This window comes from Pavona decussata, unplaced genomic scaffold (genome assembly GCF_977016875.1).
Source record: "Pavona decussata unplaced genomic scaffold, jaPavDecu1.1 SCAFFOLD_302, whole genome shotgun sequence".
In the NCBI taxonomy this organism is placed as follows: Eukaryota; Metazoa; Cnidaria; class Anthozoa; order Scleractinia; family Agariciidae; genus Pavona; species Pavona decussata.
The window spans coordinates 365,292-389,118 of NW_028145698.1; the positions used below are offsets into that span (position 1 = coordinate 365,292).

At 38.9% G+C, this 23,827-nt stretch overlaps 1 protein-coding gene across 1 annotated transcript; it reads right to left on the reverse strand.

The window, feature by feature from the left end:
• Nucleotides 1–2,661: 2,661 nt before the first annotated feature.
• LOC146454352 (exostosin-3-like) lies at nucleotides 2,662–14,063 on the reverse strand. The gene is made up of 5 exons (XM_085095496.1): nucleotides 11,422–14,063; nucleotides 9,846–9,973; nucleotides 7,539–7,683; nucleotides 6,504–6,632; nucleotides 2,662–5,583 (listed from the first exon to the last, which is right to left on the reverse strand). Exons 1-5 carry the CDS (start codon nucleotides 13,489–13,491, stop codon nucleotides 5,374–5,376), a joined length of 2,682 nt encoding a protein of 893 aa, XP_084951622.1. The 5' UTR covers nucleotides 13,492–14,063; the 3' UTR covers nucleotides 2,662–5,373.
• Between the last annotated feature and the right edge of the window lie 9,764 nt (nucleotides 14,064–23,827).

Below are 23,827 nucleotides of genomic sequence, written 5' to 3' on the forward strand. Positions count from 1 at the left end.
AATATGTCTGGCGGCATCGGATATCGGATAGTGTGACGTTTCAATACTAGGAAGGTGGGTTAGAGATTACAATTTGTAATGTATCGCGTGATAAAGACATTACAAAGACATATTCTGATGCGTTCTGTGGTTCGTGTGAAGGTCTTGGTTACTTTTCGTTTGAAAAGTGCAAATCAATGGTGCAAATCCGTATAGCTTTGATGCCAATGAGACTGTTTATTCATATATTATCGATTCACAAAGGTTTCCCATCACTGTGAATGTGCATGTGAAAGATTACTGAATACAAGAAAAAAGCGGTGCTATTATGATACAAAAAGAAATAACTAAACAAACAAATAATATTATAATAAATATACAAAATCAGTGGGAGGGACTTAAATAGTTCGTCATAGCAGATTTGAAATCGTCCACAGATGGCTGATCTAATAAAAAAGAAGGTAGAATGTTTCATTGTTTAAGGTTCTGGTAAAGACGTTGTACTTGTAGGTGTTACTATTACTGCCAATGTTAATGAATTTACTGCTATGATAGGAGCGTGTAACACGCGCGGGGTGCGCAATGTACTCCGGGATATTGACTGTTGCCATTACTATTTCGAGTTTCCCAACTGCTTCTACGTGGTGTTTTCTGCAAATTCCATTCCCTTCACTGAGTAAATAACTCATTAGACTGCAAAGCATACTCTTTCCTCTTGAAATTCACGCAAGAAGATGCGAATCGCAGAACGTTCGACATGACGATCTCACCAGAGCATCTCTCCCAAGCGGCTCTCTCCAATTCCTTAACGGCTTATTCCAGTTGGACTACTCTTTTAGTAGACCACTCGTGTTCGTCCTTCGGACCAGCGCAAAAATTGCGGATTATTTTCACACTGTCTCGTAGTCTAATAACTAATGGAAATTCACAGAGCTTCTTTTCAGTTATCGCAAAACAACTTTTAAACCAATCAGCGGAGTGTGCATTCTCTTTTAGTTTTACAGTTGGATAATGCGATTCCAGAGTTTTGATTGGTGAAGCGGCCATGGCAAACAGTTATTAGTGAGATTTAGCAACGACGACTACGGCGGCAACGAGAACGTCAAAAAAGCAATAGTTAATAAGTAAAACAACTCTGCACGTGCATTTCACTTTTTGGTACATTTCTTTGCCGTCACTGCACGACTAGGACGGAGTGAAATTTCCTGATGGCACGTTTTATGAATAAACGACGACGAATTTTTCTTTCAAGTTGGGATAATCACGACGACGTTTGAAAAAACGCATATTTATTTTAGTAGTGACATTTCCGCTGCCATCGCCGTCGTATTTGCTAGAGCCCCCTATTATTAAAAGCTGGATCATTGTATAGAGCGGTTTCCAATTGTGTCGTTAAACCAAAACCAAAGTAATTACTCTGGCCAGTCGCAACAGACAACCCAACGAGCCAATCAGAATTCGAAGCAAATACATGTAACTGGCGCCAAGCGCGGGAAAACGCGTGCAGCGAAAACACGATTGGTTTTGGTTTGGATTCCCATTGGTTGAGAAAGTGGCGCGAGTTTTGTTAACCAATCACAGAGCGTAGCAATGTAAAACCAAAGCAAACGCGAAATTACTTTCGACACTCAATTGAAAACCGCTCTGATGCAATTCTAGCTATTTGATTGGCTTAGCGGCCATGGTATATGACCATAAGCCATGGCCGAGAAATAGCGACCATTAAATTGTCTTCTCGTTGTTCTTCCAAAGCGAAATCAGCAAGGTCTAGAAATATTTCTTGACATAACTGAGAGGGTCTCTCGTTCGGCTACTGCGCACGATGCGGGGTGCGGGGAAGTACAAACTTGCCCCCCACCAAACGTCTGTAAAATCTCGCGACTTTGCGGATGCATACCCTGCTTAGTTTTCAACATATCACTCTCAACCTTGACAACTTTATTGATCTTAAGGCGTTCTTTCCAGCGCTGTCAATAGATTTTCGGCAACTGGTCCATGTCAAAAATTTAAAAAACCCGCGTGCAAGGGTCTATTGCCTGAGCACTGCTCCATTGGTTCCAGGGAAACTTGGTCAACAAACACAGCCTTGGTTTCATGGGTTAATTGTCAATTTATTTACTCTCTTTATTACCTCACAAAAATAATTATGTATTTATTATTAACCAAAACCCAACAAAATTATAATTTATTTCAAGTTATGTATGTGTAAAGGCCCGTTTGAATGGTTTCAACATTTGCTTCCAAATGTCGGGGGCGTTTGAACAGGTCGTTCAACATTGTTGAAAGCGTAAAAATGTTAAAAGCTTGTTGAAAGTGTGTTGAATCAAATTTAAATCGGTTTAAACTTTCATTCAACATCGAACCAACATTTCCTTTGCTCTTGAAAATGTTAAATGGCGTTAACGTTGAAACTGTTTGATCTCTCCGTTTATCCAACATTTGCCCAACATCCGTTCAACTTTTTGCTCAACGAATGTTGGGCGAATGTTGTAACCGTTTAAACGGACCTTAGTTCTGTACGTAAGTATTAATAATAACTTAATAGTCATATATCATTTCAAAAAAATCGAACTCTTCGTTTGCGCACCCATTCGACAAACTGGTAACTGAAATATATACTGTACTTAACACTCTCTTATGTACATGTATGTTGTGTAATACATTAATGTAAAAAAAACTGTAAACCCAAAATCATAATCAATTTATTATTATCTACAGCTTATGTAAGAAAATAAATTACCTTTTTTGAGGAGCTTCTTATTAAATCAATGTCTTGCCATATAATAGAAACAAAAGTGCACGCAAGTTTTTTGTTAACCCAACTTGTAAAAAGACTTGTGGAAATTGGCCTAACAGAATAATTATTGCAAGTAGATACAACTTGCCTGTAAATTGGAAAATGCCTTTCATTGAAGCCAAGGGAACAATTTGCCAAGATTTACCGTGTAGGGAAGACAAATTATAAAACAAAAACTGGTCTAGACTTAATTAGGCATAAGTTGAGGCTTGATGAAAGTGGATGCAACTCATTGTGCAATGAATGCTGCAAATCAGCACAGGTTTCTGACTGGCAATAGGGAGCTTAGGCAACGACGACGGCAACGGCAACGACAACGCCACAAAACAATAGGTTTAATGAGCAAAAACAATCGCTCTGCACGTGCGTTTTACATTTTGGTACATTTCTTTGCTGCCCTCTGCAAAACAAAGTGAAATGACCACATTTAAGGTTTTGTGGAAAACGTGAACGCGCACGACGGTGAATTTTCATTTTCTTTCTTAACTTGTACGCCACTCCTACAAATTTGGTTCCTGGATAGTTCGCCATTTTTGTAAAAGTTGAGCAAGTTTAAATAATCGCGAAGTAGCACAAATGAAATAAAGTTATATTTCCAGGTGACGTTTTCGTTGCCGCTGCCGTCGTCGTTGAAACGACCTACCCTCCACGAGAGGACAATGATTAAAACAGGTCTAAAAATTAATCAAAATTGTGCATAAACTTAAGCTTGATGGAAGTGGATGCAAGTCATTGTGCAATGAATGCCACAAGTCAACACAGGTTTTTCTGACTGGCACTGACCCACAATAAATGATTTTGGAGCATGTTATACAAGTAATTATCATTATGTGCTTATTACCAGGATCTGAGAAAATAGAGGATGTTTTACAATGCTATTTAAGTTGAACCTGAAGTTGCAAATGTACAATTTAATCATCTCCTTTACGCTCACACAAAGGGGCTATTTACATGGAGGGAGGATAATCCTAGCACTAGGAAGATCTTAGAGGGCGGATCATCCTAGTGCCATTTGTTTTCTCTATTCAGTTCACATGCAAAAAGTTGTACTTGGCCCTAGCGCTACGATCTTCCAAGAGATAGGAACGTCCTTAGCTGAGAGCTAGGAAGATCCTAGCACTAGGAAGATACTAGTACCATGTAAACTGCTTTCGCTCGGAAGATCCTAGTACTAGGGACAAAAAGAACAAACATGGCGGCAGCCGGGCGTTCAGCTGCTCAAGACCGACAGTTATTCTTCTTTTCTTTCTCCACTTGCTAACCACTTCGGCCGAAATTTCTGCATGTAAAGCAAACGAAAAGTTCAAGTTTTCCGCCTTCTCGAATCTTCCTGGTGCTAGGATCTTCCTCCCTCCATGTAAACAGCCACAAAGACATGGCTCCAAGCTACAAACACAACATTTCAATCTCCTCAATAGAAACTCTTTAAACCCTAACAATGGCCAGCATTTAATTTTTCAATACCACAACTTACAGCTTGATTAAAATTTAATACACAGGTCAAGAAAATAAAGAAAACGATCCCCAAAAATGAAATGGCTTCAGCTGATGATTGAACAAATTCTCACAAGTAGTAACATAAGAAATATAGTGGAGAACTGTGGGGAGAAAATACAGGTTGATATCGGAGTTGAAAGGGTTAAGGCGGCTGAAACATTTTGACAGCATGGTAAACAGGCTAAAGAGTTTCTAAGGCAGAAGAGAAAAGTTGGCTTCTCCTGGCAGTGCAAATTAAATCGGACATTATTTTAATTGCGTCTGATCTCCCATACCAGCTCTGTCTAGATTGCTTTGAATTTGAGAGCTTAAGCGTCCGACGTGAAAGGCTGTGTTGCAAACTATTCAATGAGATATTCGATGAACAACACAATCTCCTCAGCTTTCTGCCTCCAAGACATCATTCATCATGCAATCTCAGGCGGCAAAGACTTTAGCCTGCCAGGTTTTAAAACTGAACGTTTCAAAAAGACATTTATTCCTGCAATGTGCAGCCGTCACAATCCAGCGCTGCCAATTTAACATTACGTGTTTACATTAGCATAATTTTAAATTGTTTATAAGCCTGTTTTAATATTTCTTGTATATAGTTATGCAATTCAGCCTTTGGCTGCGATTTAATTATTTCAATAAACTTATCTATCTATCTATCCATTTTGTCTTTCATTTCATGTAAGGCTTTTAAAACATGGGCCCGCACTATAAGAGGTATAGCTCCTCCCACTTTTGTCACACAGTCAGCGCTTCCACGTCACATTAGGAATGGCGGACATGTGAGTAAGTAGGAAGTAAACGTTGTAGAATTAGTATTTCAAGAAATAAAGCCAAACATGTCTTGAAAAAATAACCCAAGCTGTTAAAAGAACTTAATTTTTTGGACAAAATATATTGCAATTGAAGCCGCAAAAACAAATTAGCAAATCTCAAGCATTATTTAAGAGGCAAATTCGTGTATGAATTTCAAATTTATTCTGTCAATATTCTATTGTATCTAATGCCACACAGACTCTGTGACGTTCACAGGCCAGTGTCTAAGAAGAAATGACTGGCGGCTTGGCCAGCCCAAGGTTCCTTTTATAGTGCGGGGCCATGTTTAACGGTTACACATATTTGAAACACTTTGACTTATCACTAGGCAGTCTTGTCTTAAACAAAACAGAGTCTGCTCTAAACTGCGTTCTCATCAATGGCATGTACCCATAAACCTCCACAAAAAAGTTGATACACTTGCTCCGCTCCTCAAAGTGCGTCTTATCTTCCCAGAGTTTAACAGGACAGTTTGGACAAGTAAAGGTCCAACGAGACGTTACCTGGAAAAGAAGCAACCTTTACTACTGGCCTTTACTACGGACAGTTAACCCTTTACACCCTAAGGCCGATTTAGACGATACAACTTTCGCTTACGACTGTCGCATGCGATTTCTAGAACGCGCGCTGCTCGCGTCATGCAAAGAATTGCACACAACTCTCGTCATTCAACATTGCCAATACCTACGATTGTCGTAGGATTTTAACACGTTTTAAAATCCTACGACATTTTTTGTGACGTACACGACAGTCGTAAGCGAGTTGTAGGTTTGATTTACACGAAACAATTCGTGTTGTAGGTCTGTCGTAAGCTTGTCGCATGCGACAAAGTCGTACCGGGTAAATCGCCTTTACAAGTGCCATTGGCACATAATGCCATCACTCTTTCAATATTTGACAGATTTCTATGAAGTTTTGACACAAAGATGGTCTTGTGAAGACTACTCCCATATGTGATATGGTTGACCACCCCCATAAGTTTCAAGTTTTTTCCCTAGAAGTTGTGGGTCTTAATATATTAAAGCATCTCTCACATTAATGAACATGTTGAGAACTGCAAAATACTTAAAGCTATAGTTTAGGGGTATACCTACTATACACAAGGATTGGGACGTTTTTGAACTTTTAAATTTTTACATTTTAAGGCCATTTATCTCAAAGCCATAACTTTTCTCACTCATAATTATATCAGTTATGAAATACTATCATGAGTCGCTTTAAAATGGTATATCATACATGGACATTGAGTTTGTAGTCATGGATCTGGAGAAAATGTCGTTTTGCCTAAGGAGTTAAAGGGTTAACACATCTGACCAAAAAATATGACCTAAATGGAGAGGTGTCAATCTGATACAATGTTTCAATGAAAACACTATACTTGCGTTACAAGAAAACCATTTAAACACAATATTTCAAAGTCTACCTTGATAGGTGGTTTTCGTGTGATGTGGGAAACCAAAAAATTCATGGCAATATCCTCACAGTTCATGTATTCATCTATTCTGTCTCTTATGACCTGCGGCATCCAGTGCATGTATAAATAGGCATAGTACTATAACGAGAAAGGTAAAAACATGGAACCTTTAGTGTGAAGATCAAAGACTTTTTCACCTACAATCCTTGACAAAATTCCTTGGGACACCTCTATAAAATTAATGTTTAATGTTCATTTTATTTTATGGTCAGTTAACCAACCGCAACTGGGGTTACATTCATTTGGTAATTTCCTTCCGATGAGACATTAGAGATTCCTTAACAAGCCGTCTCATGAATCTGCAGACTATAGGCTTTGGATTTGCAGCAGGAGTTGTTTCTTTGCGGGACACAATGGGCAGTGTCGATATCTTGGATTGATATATTCTTTCCCATTTCTTTAAACAATTTTACACAAAGCTCACTTGTTGTTGAAGCCGTTATTCACTGTATAGTAATGTCTTCACTGTTATTTAGTCCATCTATATATAGGTAAACTTTGTACTTTTATATGTCCTCAGATCTCCCTGCCTCAATTAGTTCATAAGCTATTTGCGGGGGAAAAGTAATATAATTAGTTATAATAATTAATTATAATTAATTATAATTATAATTAATTATAGTAATATAATTAGTTTTCAGTAAAATGTTGTTGTTGTTGTTGTTGTTGTTGGTCACATAGATGAAACAGTTGTGTAAGTGATAAATCTGTTGATCAAGATTCAATACAGATGACGGAAGTGCTTGCCAAGCCCTATGTTTATAGTCGCATTCTAAAGCCATATGCTAACTCTATAATTACAACTGTCCATCATGATTGATCATCTTGAAGTCAACAAAACTGTGATCAAAATTATTGTTAAAATTTCTTTTTTTTATTTTTTAACTACAGGGTAAAACCAGGGTTGCATGAAATGATATGATTTTCAAACAGATGTTTGAAAAGAGAGATGTCTCGGATTTACTATTAACACGATGACCCTACCTTGTGGTAGAAAGCAGCACCAGTTAGAATCATGGACAGTTCGCATGAATACTCTGAACTATAGAGCCACTGATTGTTCTCGGAATCCCATGCATGGAAGCGTCCCGGAAATCCCACAAGTCGATCTTTGTTTTCTCGCCAAACCCTGAGTACCCAACAACAAAGTCACATTAAATTGCTTCAAGTATAACACTTTGATACATGCAGGACCACTTCTCAAACTACTTGGTATGTACATGCATATGATAATGACTCTGTAACAGGGTGAAATATTGTAGAAGTTATACAAATCCTGGCATTCATAGCCAGCAACTGGCTATGTGACAAGCAGCTTTGTACAATGAAGATAGGTGTCAACTATTAAGGCAAATTTACACATGCTGATTTGCCCTGACATAATAGCCAGACTTGGTTTCAAACATGATTACAATGTGTGCAATATGAAAAGCAGATTGGTCTTTTTCCTTATATACAGTTGAAACTCCCGTAATCACACACCCTCAGGGCCAGAAAAAGTGTCTGCTTATTGGAGGTTAAAAATGTAGTGTTTGTATGTAGTTGAGAATATGACCAAATGTCTGCTTTGATGAGAGTTGTCCACCTCCCGTAGGCGGACACCTCTCGTACACAAGCTGTTCTACGAGGGTCCACTTACAGGAGGTGTCCACGTATGGGAGTTTAAAAATGCAGTGTTTGCATATAGCTGAGAACATGACCAAGTGTCCGCTCATGAGTTCTAAGTGTCCATCTACGGGAGGTGGACACCTCTCAGACACCAACTGTCCTACAAGTGTCCGCTTACAAGAGGTGTCCACGTATGGGAGGTTAAAAATGCAGTGTTTGTATGTAGCCAAGAACATGACCAAGTGTCCGCTTATGAGAAGTGTCCATCTACGAGAGGCGGACACCTCTCAGACACCAATAAATTGTCCTACGAGTGTCCGCTTACGAGAGGTGTCCACGTATGGGAGGTTAAAAATGCAGTGTTTGCATGTGGCTGAGAACATGACCAAGTGTCCGCTTACGAGTTGTCCGTCTACGGGAGGCAGACACCTCTCGGACACCAACTATCCTATGAGTGCCCACTTGTGGGTGGTGTCCGCTTAAAGGGAGGTTAAAAAGGTAGTGTGTCTATGTAGCTGCGAACATGACAAAGTGTCCACTTATGAGAGGTGTCCATTAAAAGAGGTTTGACTATCGGCAAAGAAGTAAAGATGCTGTCACTGCATTAAAGGCAGATTTAGGCAACAGAAAAACTGGGTCTCTGTACAAAAGCAGTATGCACTAATCAGATCTTTCCATGAAAAAATTCAAGTTTAAGATAAAAAGCACCTTAAGGATCTGATTTGAAATATATCATCTCCACTGTACAAAACATTTAGGTTACGTTCAATTTACTGTATTTGGGAATAAGAATAAATGGAATATCTGTTACATTTCTCTTTTAAGTTAATTTGGGACGACATTTCTGCAAATTTTCACTGACACATGATGTCTTAAGAGCGATTTTGTACTCCAGTAACTCCAAAAAAACTCTTATGAGGGATTTCTAGTAATCAGTGTACGTATTCCTATTCCGAAATAGGGTCAATTGAACGCACCCTTGAACTATGGTTTCAAAGCCAGTTTTACTGGGAGCATACCACACAAAATGCCAGGTGAGGGTAGAAGACGCAATTTCACCTAATAAAACAGGTAAAATACAGTCAACTCTCTCGTAAGCGACCACCCTTCGTGCACGACAAAGTGGTCGCTTACGGGAAAGATCAACAAACTAACCCTAATACTGGATTGATTAATTAATTACATAAAAATATTACCTTAGCAGCTAAAATAAGGCAAATAGAAACTAATTTATTTGATATTTTTCACATCTATTCTTTCTTCTGATGAAACTTTGTATGACATGGTTCATGGTTCATTTTGGAACAAATCACTGTAACAATTCCCGTTTACCTAAAGATCTAATAATAGCCATCTTCTCTGTCTGTAAGCTGTCGTTATCTGTCAGCAGCCCGGGGAAGCGTCGTCAAAATTGAACTTTTGTCACTTCTGAGTAATGATTTACAAGCGATCATGCGTAATTATGTTGGGTGGTCGCTTACCGGAAACAGAAAACAAAAGAATATGTGTAATTTCTGGCCTAAAAAGTGGTCGCGGTCCCTTAAGAAATGTGAGTGGTGGTCGCTTACGAGAGAGCTCTTAAAACAGTATTTAACTGAGAAACAAAACGGTTGTTTACAAGGTGGTCGCTTATGGGAGGTGGTCGCTTACGAGAAGTGGTCGCTATGAGAGAGTTGACTGTACCTGAAAGCCAGAAGAATTTCATCATGTCGCATCTCCACATCATCATCAACAGCAAATACAGCATCAGTTTCAATAACATCATACGGAACAAAACGGTTATTTAAACTGTTCTTCGTTACTTTCACAACCTGTTAACAAATGAAAACAACAAAAACAAACATTAACATTACGAGAAACTCAACCTCAATCACCACTGTTTATAGTACTTTTAAAGCCAAGCTAAAAACTCACCTTTCCCGTCATGCATTTTTATCATAGTTGTTTTTATTATTGTGAGTTTACTTTTAATTGTAATTTTAGCTTTTTGAAATCATCGTAAGTTTACTGTTGAATGTAATTTTAGCTTTTTAGCCTTTTTATTCCGTTTTTTAATCTTGTCATGCGCATGAAATTTGGGTATTATTATCATCATCATCATCATCATCATCATTATTATTATTATTATTAGTTCTTTCAATGACCAAGCAGAAGTGTAGTGGCAGAGAGTGATTGAAGGGCTGAGACTGCGGTGTATTGCTTGAAGCATACAGTGACAAAAAACAAACAAGAAAATTATGAATTTGTTCAGAAATAAATTATTGGTGAGCCATGAATCAATTAAACATAACAACATAAAGCGGCTCAGTTAAAAAGTATTTACAGTACAGCTTTAATTCTTGTTTAGGTTTAAAATTACCAATAAACCTTATTCCAAAATGGATGCCATTTTAATATGCTTTTGTTTGCATTCAAATTACTAATCCCTTCTTGTCTCATTCAAGGTAAAATATTCTTTTGATTTTTGAACTTTTAAAGAACAAGGTAAGAAGGGCTAATTTAAATATCAACAAAAGAATATAAATTTAAAATGGTAGCCACTTTGGAATAAGGTCTATTACTGGAGACGTTTGGGGATGAAAAATTTCCTGGTGGACTTTTGTCGCGTGGAAAGTTTTTGGCAGGAATTTTTCTGGGTCTTTAAACAGAATAGAATGGAATTTTGGGGGTTGCATTCCAGGCCATTGATCTCTTTTGGTCCAGTTTTCAGATTGCATCATTGCAATAGTACAGCTGTACTTTTTTTTTTCAGTCTAACAACTCATCCACATTTGCACAACTTCGTCACTAATACATTGTATACCTGAGGACCTGCTTGTCTCTCGATTCCCTCCCAACTTCAAATAATTTATTGGCCATTACAAAGTTCATAAAGAGACTGTGCCCTTGTTTACACCTTGTTCAGATTGCGTCAAATGAAGAAACGAATCCCATTGCCAGGAAGATCACATAAAATTAGTAAGTTTACCAAGTTTGGTTACGTTTCATTATGTAGTATCAAGGCTGTGACCTGTTTACCCAAATTCCATACAAATGTCTCTATTAAAATTTTTTCCATTTTTTGACACTCTTCTACATGGTTGCATTCCAATGAGAGAACCTCAAACTTGGCAGGCTGACTAATTTTAATGTATTCTTTCTTGTGATGGATTCCAATTTCTGATGAAATAAAAATTTAAAATTTTGTCTCCACTCTCTATTTGAGCTACGGAAAGGGCAATACTTTGCTTACAAGTCAGAATAAAAATGTCCAACTTACATGAATAGGAACTCCAATATCTGGCCATCTAAGGGACAAAGATGGTGGCTCTGGACTGTTCCAAACGACGACCACTTTGTTGAGGTATTGTAACCCAACAAGACGCTGAATGGCCTCCATGAGTACCAGCTCTCTCTCGTACGTCAAGATGACAATCGTGAACTGTTCCATTGGGTAATTTCCGCCCAAAGCTCTGCTGAATTCTATTCCAGCACCCCCTGCACCCTCGCCAATCAGTTCAAACCCTTTACTAGAGTTCCTGAAAGGTGCTGATGAAGGGAGCACAGGATCAAATGGAGAGCTTGGATACATCCAAAAAGGACCCGGTGGAGAATTCCACATACTATATGTATCCACCACAGACGATGTTAAATTTCTAATAAATGTTGGAGATTCTTGTGGAAGTGCAATTAGTGCATCAGGGTCCGGTGAATTTGTTGATGGTGGCCTAGAATCACCAAAGACCGATGGTGTGGGAGCTGCAGACACGTGGTGAGCAGGAATTGATAATCGTGTTCTAACAGTGGCTAATACTGTTTTTAATATAGCATTTGTGGTTGAAAGGTAGGTTTCCCAGAGGAATCTTCCCTGGCGACGCAATTCAAGTATATCCTCATTTGTGATTGTTCGAAGCAAGACATTCAATTCTGCAAGACGCGCTGGTGCTAAGATGATAGCAGCTTTGTGCCAGTCAATCATGTCATGAAAAGGAAGAATTGTTCTGCTAGATAATATGACTGGTATAGCACCAAACTGTAAAGCTTCAAGAAGTCGGATGTGGATAGGTGCCCAGCTGCAGCCAGGATTGTGCGGACCTAATATTAACGTGAATGTTGATTGCTTGAGAACTTTTGTTCTGTTTTCATGTCGCCCCCAAAGCAACCATTCATCACTTGCCTTTGAGTCGGATTTAGATAAATATAATTCGATAAAAAAGTCACTAGCCTCTTGGGAAAGCTCATTTAGTTTATCACGAACATTTGACACCGCTTCGGTGAGATAAGTAGCATGCTCAGATTGAAAACTCAACAAGTATTTTCGTCTTGCTGGAAGTTGTAATGCTGCAAGATTCCATACCTCTCCCTCTGTAGGTCCATTTGAAGGTGGCAATATGATGTCAAAACCATGGCGATAACTAGCGCCATCATGAAATGTTGACTGTGCAATTAAAGCAAGTCCTGTGTTGATGTTTAAAGATGAAAAACTAGAAGAAAAGTGCAAGTTTTCTTTTGTTAACTGTACATGTAGAATCAAGTGATTTCTGCCATCTCCTCCCCAGTATGGCAGAGAATGTAAGTCAAACTCAATCTCCGAGTTACTTTTCTGATGATCAAACACAGCTGTTGATCCAACAATAACTACATATAAACAGGCTCCCTCTGGTTCTGACGTATAATGGGGAATTCCCTTCAACAACTCCCAGATAACCACGGTATCGGAGTCAAATGTGCGATGGCCTAATGGGCGCTTGTACACAAACACAGGGAAACCAGAGCTGAACGAACACCTAGAAAAATCAAAACAATTGTGCAACTGGCAATTTGATGAAGTTTTCTTCTCTGGCAATGGGATAATTTCACTCAAGGATGTCACCATAAGTTTTTGTGGTAATTTTAAATGCGGTAATTGCGGACAATCATTAGCCCGCTCTTTGGCAAGTTTAATTAATTCAAGCTCTCTTTGAGCACGGACCACATCTGCATGATAATGTTCTGCTTGCGTTCGCGATCCATCTGCTTTTTTAGCAAAAGTGGAAATGTCATTTTGAAGTCTGCTCTTTTTTCCCTCCAACTCCCTTAGCTCATTCCCCAGGGACAATTTAATTCTTTGAAGTTCCTCGATTTGGTATTTCAGTTCGTCGATGTTCTCTAGTAACGAATCAGCCTTGCTAATGGGTCTGTCCAACTTCGATCTCGATTGAAAGTGATCAATTGGAGTTTTTTCTGAAGGCACAGTATGTTTTCCTAAATAATAATGCGTAATTAAAGGTACCAAGAGTGCAAATACCAAGAGAAACGCGATAAGTCGCCCAAGCGACGAGTCTTTCAGTTTGTACATCAATATATGCATGGAGCCAAGAAGTTGTCTGTTTTTCCAAGGTGAAACAAACTGTATGTCGATACCAGGAGGAAATAACGTCAACCAGTGCTTCTAGAAAACGTCATTCATGCATAAACGACAACATTCAAAATGCTCCTGGGAAATTTAATCCATTCCGGAAACACATTTAGCTTGTATTTCAAGCTTAAGTTTACTTGAAAGAATGAAGCGAACCGACGAAGTGTTACGATGATTTCCAACGTGAATTATTTCTCCAAATGTCCATTAAATACATAACTCTTCTCCTGTGCTTGAAATATAAATCGAGTTGTTAATCCAAACGATGCAACATGCAAAGCATGGAAATCAAACCGCACAGTCAAGCGAAATTAAACAGCGACGTAAGATAAAACACACAAGATTTTCGAGGTTTCCCGTTGCTGATAATCCTCATAGAACATCCAGTCACTTCATCCTTGAGTCAAATCATTTTCTGTATGATATAGGCGCGATTTAGCGAAGGTTGGACGTGACAACGGACCGGTACAACTCGAAACGACCGCTAGAAGTAGCGAATCGCACAAGACGTGATCTGACGGGTCGGGAGGGACTGATGCGAATGACATTGGAAACCGGAAGTAACCTATACACACCGGAAAGGCGTTAATTTTTAAAAGGAGGTGTAATGTTCTATTAACTTCTTCTTCCTTTTAAACTTTCGCCACTCCTTACGTGTAATTCTAAATTTAGTTGGTACTTATTCAATTCATGCAGCAAACGGGAAAACATAATTGGCGAAGGAGCACTGTAAAGTGCCGAATCGAGTACCGTGCCGAAAACAGTATGACGCATAAATTATGACAAATTTATGCATTGTGTAATATCCCCTCAGTAAGCATGCCATCAAGTGTCTAGACCTATCTGTTTCACGCCAACACAAGCTATCTACGTATTAACAGAGTCAGATTACTAAATTGCTTTGCCTTATGCACGTAAATAGTTCCAGCAAGTAAAGCCCTAGTAAACCAAAATATCATACTTCGTGGTTTTCTGTGTACCTTTACACTATAGTCTAACATGGTTTAAAAGGGCTTTTCATTTCAGGCAACCCGAAATGGCGCGAATAATATTTCTCTCATCAGGCCGGTCACACGATATGCAATTGATCAATCTTTCGGGGTCACGCTTTGACCTCCCAGATTAATACGTCACGTACATGTAACAGCATGTCACGCATATGGTACACGCCTCTGTCACGCCTTGCTCAAGCGCTAAGCATGTAGCTCGTTTCCTTAACGCAGCTTAACGCAAATCCGTAAACGTGTTGTACGTTTAACTTTCTTTGTAGATATACAATTATGTAACTATCACTTGTCAATCAAATCCCTCGTGAGGTAAGCAAAAATAAAGCCAAAATTTTGCTTAGTGCTACTCACTTGTTTAATATTATTTTAAAAAAATTCTAAACAAAAACTACGTTTATGTTGTGACAAAATTTTTACCTTTTACAATCATAATTTGAAACATCCCAATCAAGACAGGAAAACATTTTTAATGCATCACGTACATGTAACAAACGTGTCACGCATATGACAATTTAATAAAATTATTTAATAAAATTATTACAATTTAATAAAATTTAATAACATGTCGGCAGTCGGCAGTCATTTTTATAAAAAAATATACTTTATATGTCGGTATTCTAGTGCGTGCCAAATAGAGTACGAGATATAGACTAAGTTAACACTACAGCCAGCAGTCATTTTTATGAAAAATATACTTTATTAATGTCGGTATTCTAGTGCGTGCCGAATAGAGTACTAGATAGAGACTAAGTTAACACTATAGTCGGTAGTCATTTTTATGAAAAATATACGTTATATGTCGGTATTCTACAGCGTGCCGAATAGAGTACGAGATACGGACTAAGTTAACACTACAGTCGGCAGTCATTTTTATGAAAAATTTACTTTATATGTCGGTATTCTAGATCGTGCCGAATAGAGTACGAGATAGAGACTAAGTTAACACTACAGTCAGCAGTCATTTTTATGAAAAATATACTTTATATGTCAGTATTCTAGTGCGTGCCGAATAGAGTACGAGTTACGGACTAAGTTAACACTACAGTCAGCAGTCATTTTTATGAAAAATATACTTTATATGTCGGTATTCTAGTGCGTGCCGAATAGAGTACGAGATACGGACTAAGTTAACACTATAGTCGGTAGTCATTTTTATGAAAAATATACTTTATATGTCGGTATTCTACAGCGTGCCGAATAGAGTACGAGATAGAGACTAAGTAAACACTACAGTCAGCAGTCATTTTCATGAAAAATATACTTTATATGTCGGTATTCTAGTGCGTGCCGAATAGAGTACGAGATACGGACTAAGTAAACACTACAGTCAGCAGTCATTTTCATGAAAAATATACTTTATATGTCGGTATTCTAGTGCGTGCCGAATAGAGTACGAGATAGAGACTAAGTTAACACTACAGTCAGCAGTCATTTTTATGAAAAATATACTTTATATGTCGGTATTCTAGTGCGTGCCGAATAGAGTACGAGATACGGACTAAGTTAACACTATAGTCGGTAGTCATTTTTATGAAAAATATACTTTATATGTCGGTATTCTACAGCGTGCCGAATAGAGTACGAGATAGAGACTAAGTAAACACTACAGTCAGCAGTCATTTTCATGAAAAATATACTTTATATGTCGGTATTCTAGTGCGTGCCGAATAGAGTACGAGATACGGACTAAGTAAACACTACAGTCAGCAGTCATTTTCATGAAAAATATACTTTATATGTCAGTATTCTAGTGCGTGCCGAATAGAGTACGAGTTACGGACTAAGTTAACACTACAGTCAGCAGTCATTTTTATGAAAAATATACTTTATATGTCGGTATTCTAGTGCGTGCCGAATAGAGTACGAGATACGGACTAAGTTAACACTATAGTCGGTAGTCATTTTTATGAAAAATATACTTTATATGTCGGTATTCTACAGCGTGCCGAATAGAGTACGAGATAGAGACTAAGTAAACACTACAGTCAGCAGTCATTTTCATGAAAAATATACTTTATATGTCGGTATTCTAGTGCGTGCCGAATAGAGTACGAGATAGAGACTAAGTTAACACTACAGTCAGCAGTCATTTTTATGAAAAATATACTTTATATGTCGGTATTCTAGTGCGTGCCGAATAGAGTACGAGATACGGACTAAGTTAACACTATAGTCGGTAGTCATTTTTATGAAAAATATACTTTATATGTCGGTATTCTACAGCGTGCCGAATAGAGTACGAGATAGAGACTAAGTAAACACTACAGTCAGCAGTCATTTTCATGAAAAATATACTTTATATGTCGGTATTCTAGTGCGTGCCGAATAGAGTACGAGATAGAGACTAAGTTAACACTACAGTCAGCAGTCATTTTTATGAAAAATATACTTTATATGTCGGTATTCTACAGCGTGCCGAATAGAGTACGAGATACGGACTAAGTTAACACTACAGTCAGCAGTCATTTTCATGAAAAATATACTTTATATGTCGGTATTCTAGTGCGTGCCGAATAGAGTACGAGATAGAGACTAAGTTAACACTACAGTCAGCAGTCATTTTTATGAAAAATATACTTTATATGTCGGTATTCTAGTGCGTGCCGAATAGAGTACGAGATACAGACTAAGTTAACACTACAGTCGGCAGTCATTTTTATGAAAAATATACTTTATATGTCGGTATTCTACAGCGTGCCGAATAGAGTACGAGATACAGACTAAGTTAACTCAATAGTCTATATGATGCTTTTTTTTTAAGTTAAGCAGTCTGTATAGTGGAAAATGTATGGTAATTATCGGTATCCCAATCAGGCCATTGTGTATTTCCATTTAAGGGTGCAAGGAGTGTGGTACCTTTGTAGGACCAATGTGTTTATACTGCTGGTCGACACTTTTTAAAGTCATTCAATTTTTGCCCATTCTGAGAGATCGAAAGGCAGTGAAGCTCGATTCTTTTAGTGAAAGTGAGTGGCAAGTTCTGCGTGCTTTCTTTTCTAAGCACAGAGATAGGTTGTTTTGGAAGGGGAAACAACTAAGCCGAGGTACAAGCTCTCAACTGAACTTCACGAAGGCAAAAAACATTCTATATTTGCAGTACACTCGGGATGGTGACCTTGTACAAGACGGAGCAGTGTCCTTTCTCTCTAAGGATACAGCGCTAGAACGACTGCGAGAGATTCATTCTTCCTCATCTGGAGTTTGTAAAGTTGTCGGTCTGAATAGCTAAGTGAAGCAGTTCTGTCTTCGCTTCTATTGCAACGGCATCAAGCAGTTGGCAAAACTGAGATTTCCTGAAATCGTGCCCTACATGCCAAATGCATACTTCCTTTCCAACCATATCCCCACCACCCCGCCCTATCCGCTCTTATGGGCCATTGGAGAGGATACAGGCTAACATTATTGACATCAAGTGGCCCCTGGCAAGAAGCGGTCATTTATGACTAACAACAGAGGCCAATATAGATATATTTTAGTTATCAAAGACTGTTTCTCGAAGTTTTGCTGGTTGATACCAACAAAAACGAAATCTGCGAGCGAGGTCGGTGCATGCCATTCTGCATAATTTCTTCTGTTATGATGAAGGGCCGCCGAAGTACCTGCATGCAGACGGATAATGGCACGGAATTTATTAACGAGGTGGTCAAGAATCTATGTCAATCTTTAGAAGTAAAAATCATCCATGGAAGGCCGTACCACCCAGAAAGTCAAGGGCAGGTGGAAAATCTCAAACAAAAGGGTCAAGAAAAAACTCGCGAAACTACTTTGCCAAAGATCGGCGGATGAACAAGTTAAACTATGGCCCTATCTGCTACCGCTTGTTGCCAAGGAAATTAATACAACTTGGCATCACACCATTCAGGATGTTCCGTTTAAGGTGTTTAAAGGGCGTACCACTCGCGAGTTTAGTTATCCAGTCGACGAAGACTTTTTTGACGAAGTGCCTTGTGGAGCTGACGCCGAGTTTGGAGAAGATGACGTAATGTCTGAATCCAAAGCGTGTACACGTGGATGCAGCGATCAAGAGAACGATAATGAGGAACATGGCGCCTTTGACGATGGCTCGGTGGAAACATTGTTATCCTTTGTTGACCGATTGGAGATTGGGTGCAGCCTTGCGAGTCTAAGGGAGGAGACGCGACTGCAAGCTCTCGAGGCAACTGAACGCATGATTGCCATCAACACCAGACATCGTTTTCGTGTTTCAGGAGAGCGTATTGCGCGATTCTCTGTTGGTGAAGTTGTCATCTTTAAAGATCCAGAAAACATACCAGCAAAAACCCCCCCCAAAAATGCAAAAGATCCTTTCAAGGCGAGAAACGTTTTGGGCGTTGTGAAAGAGAGAAGAGCTCTTGACTTTTATCGAGTGCAGTGGGAGAGGAATGGTAAACTCTAACTGTCCACTTTGGTCGCAGGTATGCTAAACAAATACCTTGAAGACACAAAATCACGAGACGGGAAAAAATCACCAGCCAATACCATTTCCCATCGGGACGTTGCAGACGAAGTGTCATCGTTTGCTTACTCGTTTCGCCTGAAACACAAACCCAACCGTCAGAAAAAAATGCTAGTGCTCGAAGAAATAGAAGAGGATATGAAAAGGCTGTGGTTCGCGTTAGACTTCGGGGTAGCTGGCTGCATTTTATACGGCGAAAAAGGTGATTGCGACGAGGTCACAAGATATCAGAGTAGATATGAAATGGGCATTTCAAGCTTATTAACAGAAAGGAACTTCAAGTTCTTTTTGATCGGATCTGTCTTGTGGGAAAAAGAAAGAATACGTTGTCCTGATAGCATCTTGGAAGTTTTGGATGAAACAGAAACCATTATCTCCAAACTTCATGACGGAGACTGCGCCACCTGTCTTGCAGCTGATGCCTGCAATCACCCCTGCTGTCATGACTGGATCCTCGATATTGGCCATCGTGTAGGACTGCTTCAAGAGGACGACGCTATCGACAATCGCAGTACTGAAAAGAACAAATGTCCCACCCGCCCTGAATCAATCTTCGATTACTCGCAAGCGGATCAGATTGATGACGCCTGTGACAAGTCAAAGGCCGCCAAAAGGACAGCAGTACAAGGAGAGCAAGAAAGAGCCAAAACTCATACAGCAGAACAGAAAACGCCGTTACAGCCAAACACTGTCCGCAGAAGGGAAGCTAAATCATCCCGAAAAGGCGATAATAGCTCTCAAAAGGCACTCCGAAACAGGAACATGCCCGGAATCATTAAAGTATACGGCAAGAGCTCGCATTAGAGCGGACACTGAATTCAAAACTGACATCTTACTTGACATGAACCGTCAACATGTGTCTTTGCTTGTATTACTTGACCTTAGCGCTGCGTTTGATACGGTCGACCATACCATCCTCTTACGCCGTCTCGAGACATCGTTTGGTGTTACTGGAGATGCGCTCAAATGGATCGCCTCTTACCTGTCAGTTCGATCTCAACGTGTTATTATTGATGGTGTACTGTCTGATAGATTTGATTTGTCATTTGGGGTTCCTCAAGGGTCATGCCTTGGACCACTTCTGTTCTCTACTTATGCAAGCAAGCTGTTCCAGATTATCAAGAACCATTTGCCTAATGCGCATGCGCACGCTGACGACAGTCAGCTTTATTTGTCGTTCAAGCCAGACAGTTCAATGGGTGAGACGGAAGCAAGAGGTGCTATGAAAAGATGTATCAGGGCCGTAAGGGCGTGGCTGATTGTTGATAAATTAAAGCTGAATGAAGAGAAGTCTGAATTCATGCTCATTGGAACTCGCCAGCAACTTAGCAAAGTTAGAACTGACAGCCTTATGGTTGGTGAATCAGTCAGTGAAGCTAAGAATTTGGGTGTCTGGTTCGATTCTAATTTCCAGTTTCGCAGCCATATAAACAAAACATGTCAATCGGCTTTCTTTTCGCTATATAACATAAGGCGTATAAGAAAATATCTGCCTTTTGAAGCTGCAAAGTCATTGGTGCAAGCTTTTGTTATAAGCAGAATTGACTACTGTAATGCAGTGTTATATGGTTTGCCTGCCATACTCGTTAATAGGTTACAACGCGTTCAAAACGCTGCCGCCAGGTTACTGACCAATACACCACGTTATTCGCACATTACACCTGTGATGATTAATCTCCATTGGTTGCCAGTTAAATTTAGGATTATTTTTAAGGTGAATTTGATGACTTCTAAGGCTCTCCATGGCCTAGCGCCAGCATATCTTAGTAATATTGTATCATTCAAAGGCAATTCTAATTATAATTTAAGATCAAATTTTAGAAATTCATTAGCTCGCCCGGCAATAAGATCTGCTAAGACCACTGGAGACAGAGCTTTTTCGGTAGTTGCCCCATTTTTATGGAACTCTCTTCCGAAGAACCGGCCTAAGGGCTGTAAGTAATGTAAATATTTTTAAGAAACAACTGAAAACTTATCTTTTTAAACAAGCATACTATCAATTGCGTAAGCATTTTTAGGCTATGTATCATATAGATTTTTATCGCTTTTTAATTTATTGTTAAATATGATTTTGTTCCATTTTGTAGTTTTAACTATCATATTTTTTAATAATTGTAAAGCGCATTAGATCATATATATAATGAATTTTGCGCTATATAAGTATTAAATTTATTATTATAAAATTTATTATTTTGGTGATGTACCATGGCCATGCGATGGAACAGCACGAGATATGAATGGCGTCACGCTGTCAGGGGAGGACAAGGCAACCAAACGAAAACGGATCAATGACCTTGTCCTCCGCTGGCATCCAGACAAATTTTTTTCCCGCTTTGACAGCATACTCGCCGAGAAAGATCGGAAACTGATAACTGATTTAGTTCGATATTTCTAAAGAGGAGAGGAACGATGAGCAGACGGAATACTCAAAAAACAAAAGTAATATAGCGCATTTTCTATGTGGTTAGATTCATTTCAATACAACTAGAAATTCACTAAAAATTTCTGAAATTTCGTACCACTAATTTCTCGCAAAAGGGCGTTATCATTTTTTTTTTTTTTTTTTTTTTTGTTCAATATACCTTTATTCCAGAACACTTAAAGTCCGAATTGGGCACTAACCTTCGTAAATGTTCCCACCCATATTTCCCTCCTCTCTGAGTTAATCAACAAGCTAATAAGATTATTTGTAAAGATTACAGTAACGGTAAATTTTCCTCTGTCAATTCAAACATTGTTTTGTCGAATAAAACAACAAGTTCGCTCACAGGTTGTCTAAATCATAGTACCTGAAGATTCGAACAGGGTCGCCACTCGGTGATGTTTTAACAAAGATTTTTCCATCGATTGTCCAAAAACTCGTCAAAAGCCCATCTTTTTTCATTTCGCTTGCCCTCGATACAAGTCCTCGTCGATAATTCGTCAGGTTTTCGTTGAGAAAGATTCGAGGTTTTTCAGCCCTCACTGCATTGGAATAACCGGGAAACACATCCGACACTTTAACATTCCTTAACTTAACTCTTTCCTTATATAAACTCGTTTTAACCTTGTGGCTAATAAATTTGACGATAACTGGACTCGAATTATTGCCACGTCGTTTGAGTTTGTGTGTTATCTCAATGTCACTCGGATTAACATTAACATTTATTGAGGTTGCCAATTTTAATACTACCTCTTCCGTCGTTGAATAGCAATCTTCTGGTATCCCATGAATTTCTAGGTATACTGCTCCAAATCATCGAGCGCCGTGTACAGATTGTCCGTCTCTTCCACTTGCTTCTGGAGTTTATCTTTAGCTTGTTGAAGTTCGGTCTTCAGAGTTTCATTAGTTTTTGACACCTTTTCCAAAGATGTTTTTAAAACGCTGACTTCTCTTTCTTTTGACTGAAGGGACAATTTTAACTGTTGTATGTCCTCTCTCAAAGTAGAGTTTTCTTTTAAGATGCTTGTGACCGACTTTTGAAGGTCCGCTAACATGTCACGTATTTCATAAAGCGTTGGTTCTTCCTCCGAAGCTGCATGATCAGATTCTTTACGGTCCGCCATGTTATCGCTATCTTCTTCGTGAGCGTTTGGTTTGTTATTTGGCCGTTTAGCGACGTTCGTCTCTTCCTCTGTCGAACCGCGGTCTCCACGTTTGTTTTTCTTGCGAGTCATATGCCCATTAACCAAAGATTTTCACCGAAAGAGAGGAGGGAAGACGCTGCTCAAAATTCACGTCCGCTCCACACGAGCTCCACTCATGACCCCAAAAAAAAATTTATTGTTAAATATGATTTTGTTCCATTTTGTAGTTTTAACTATCATATTTTTTAATAATTGTAAAGCGCATTAGATCATATATATAATGAATTTTGCGCTATATAAGTATTAAATTTATTATTATAAAATTTATTATTTTGGTGATGTACCATGGCCATGCGATGGAACAGCACAAGATATGAATGGCGTCATGCTGTCAGGGGAGGACAAGGCAACCAAACGAAAACGGATCAATGACCTTGTCCTCCGCTGGCATCCAGACAAATTTTTTTCCCGCTATGACAGCATACTCGCCGAGACTGATAACTGATTTAGTTCGATATTTCTAAAGAGGAGAGGAACGATGAGCAGACGGAATACTCAAAAAACAAAAGTAATATAGGGCATTTTCTATGTGGTTAGATTCATTTCAATACAACTGGAAATTCACTAAAAATTTCTGAAATTTCGTACCACTAATTTCTCGCAAAGGGGCCATTATTGCTATTTGTTTTGCGCTATTATTTTCGGCGGGTCTCGAAATCTCGGCGTCTCAAACTGGAGTCTCGGAATCTCGAGGGGATCTCGAGCTCGTAAAAAATAAAACAGTTCTCGGAATCTCGCATTTTGAAATTTGAATTTGAAATGTGGTTAGATTCATTTCAATACAACTGGAAATTCAATAAAAATTTCTGAAATTTCGTACCACTAATTTCTCGCAAAAGGGCGTTATCATTGCTATTTGTTTTGCGTTTCATAAGATTTTCATAAAAAACGACAGGTTAAATCGTTCATTATGAATGTGCGTTGTAGAAGTTAGATTCGATGAGAAAAGGTAAAACAGTAGCAAAATATCGTGACAAATTGCCGGTCTGATCAGTCTGCCTGTCAGTTCCTTAGCCTGCGAACAGCAGACGTATTTCCAATCGTCGCTTCTCTCCCTCCGAAAAACAATATTTTTCGGAGGGAGATAAGCGACGATCGGAAATACGTCTGCTGTTCGCAGGCTCGTCAGTTCCTACGTGTATTCCGGTTTTCGGACTCTTGTACTGTTAAGATTAAAGTTTTCGACCTACTATCCCTC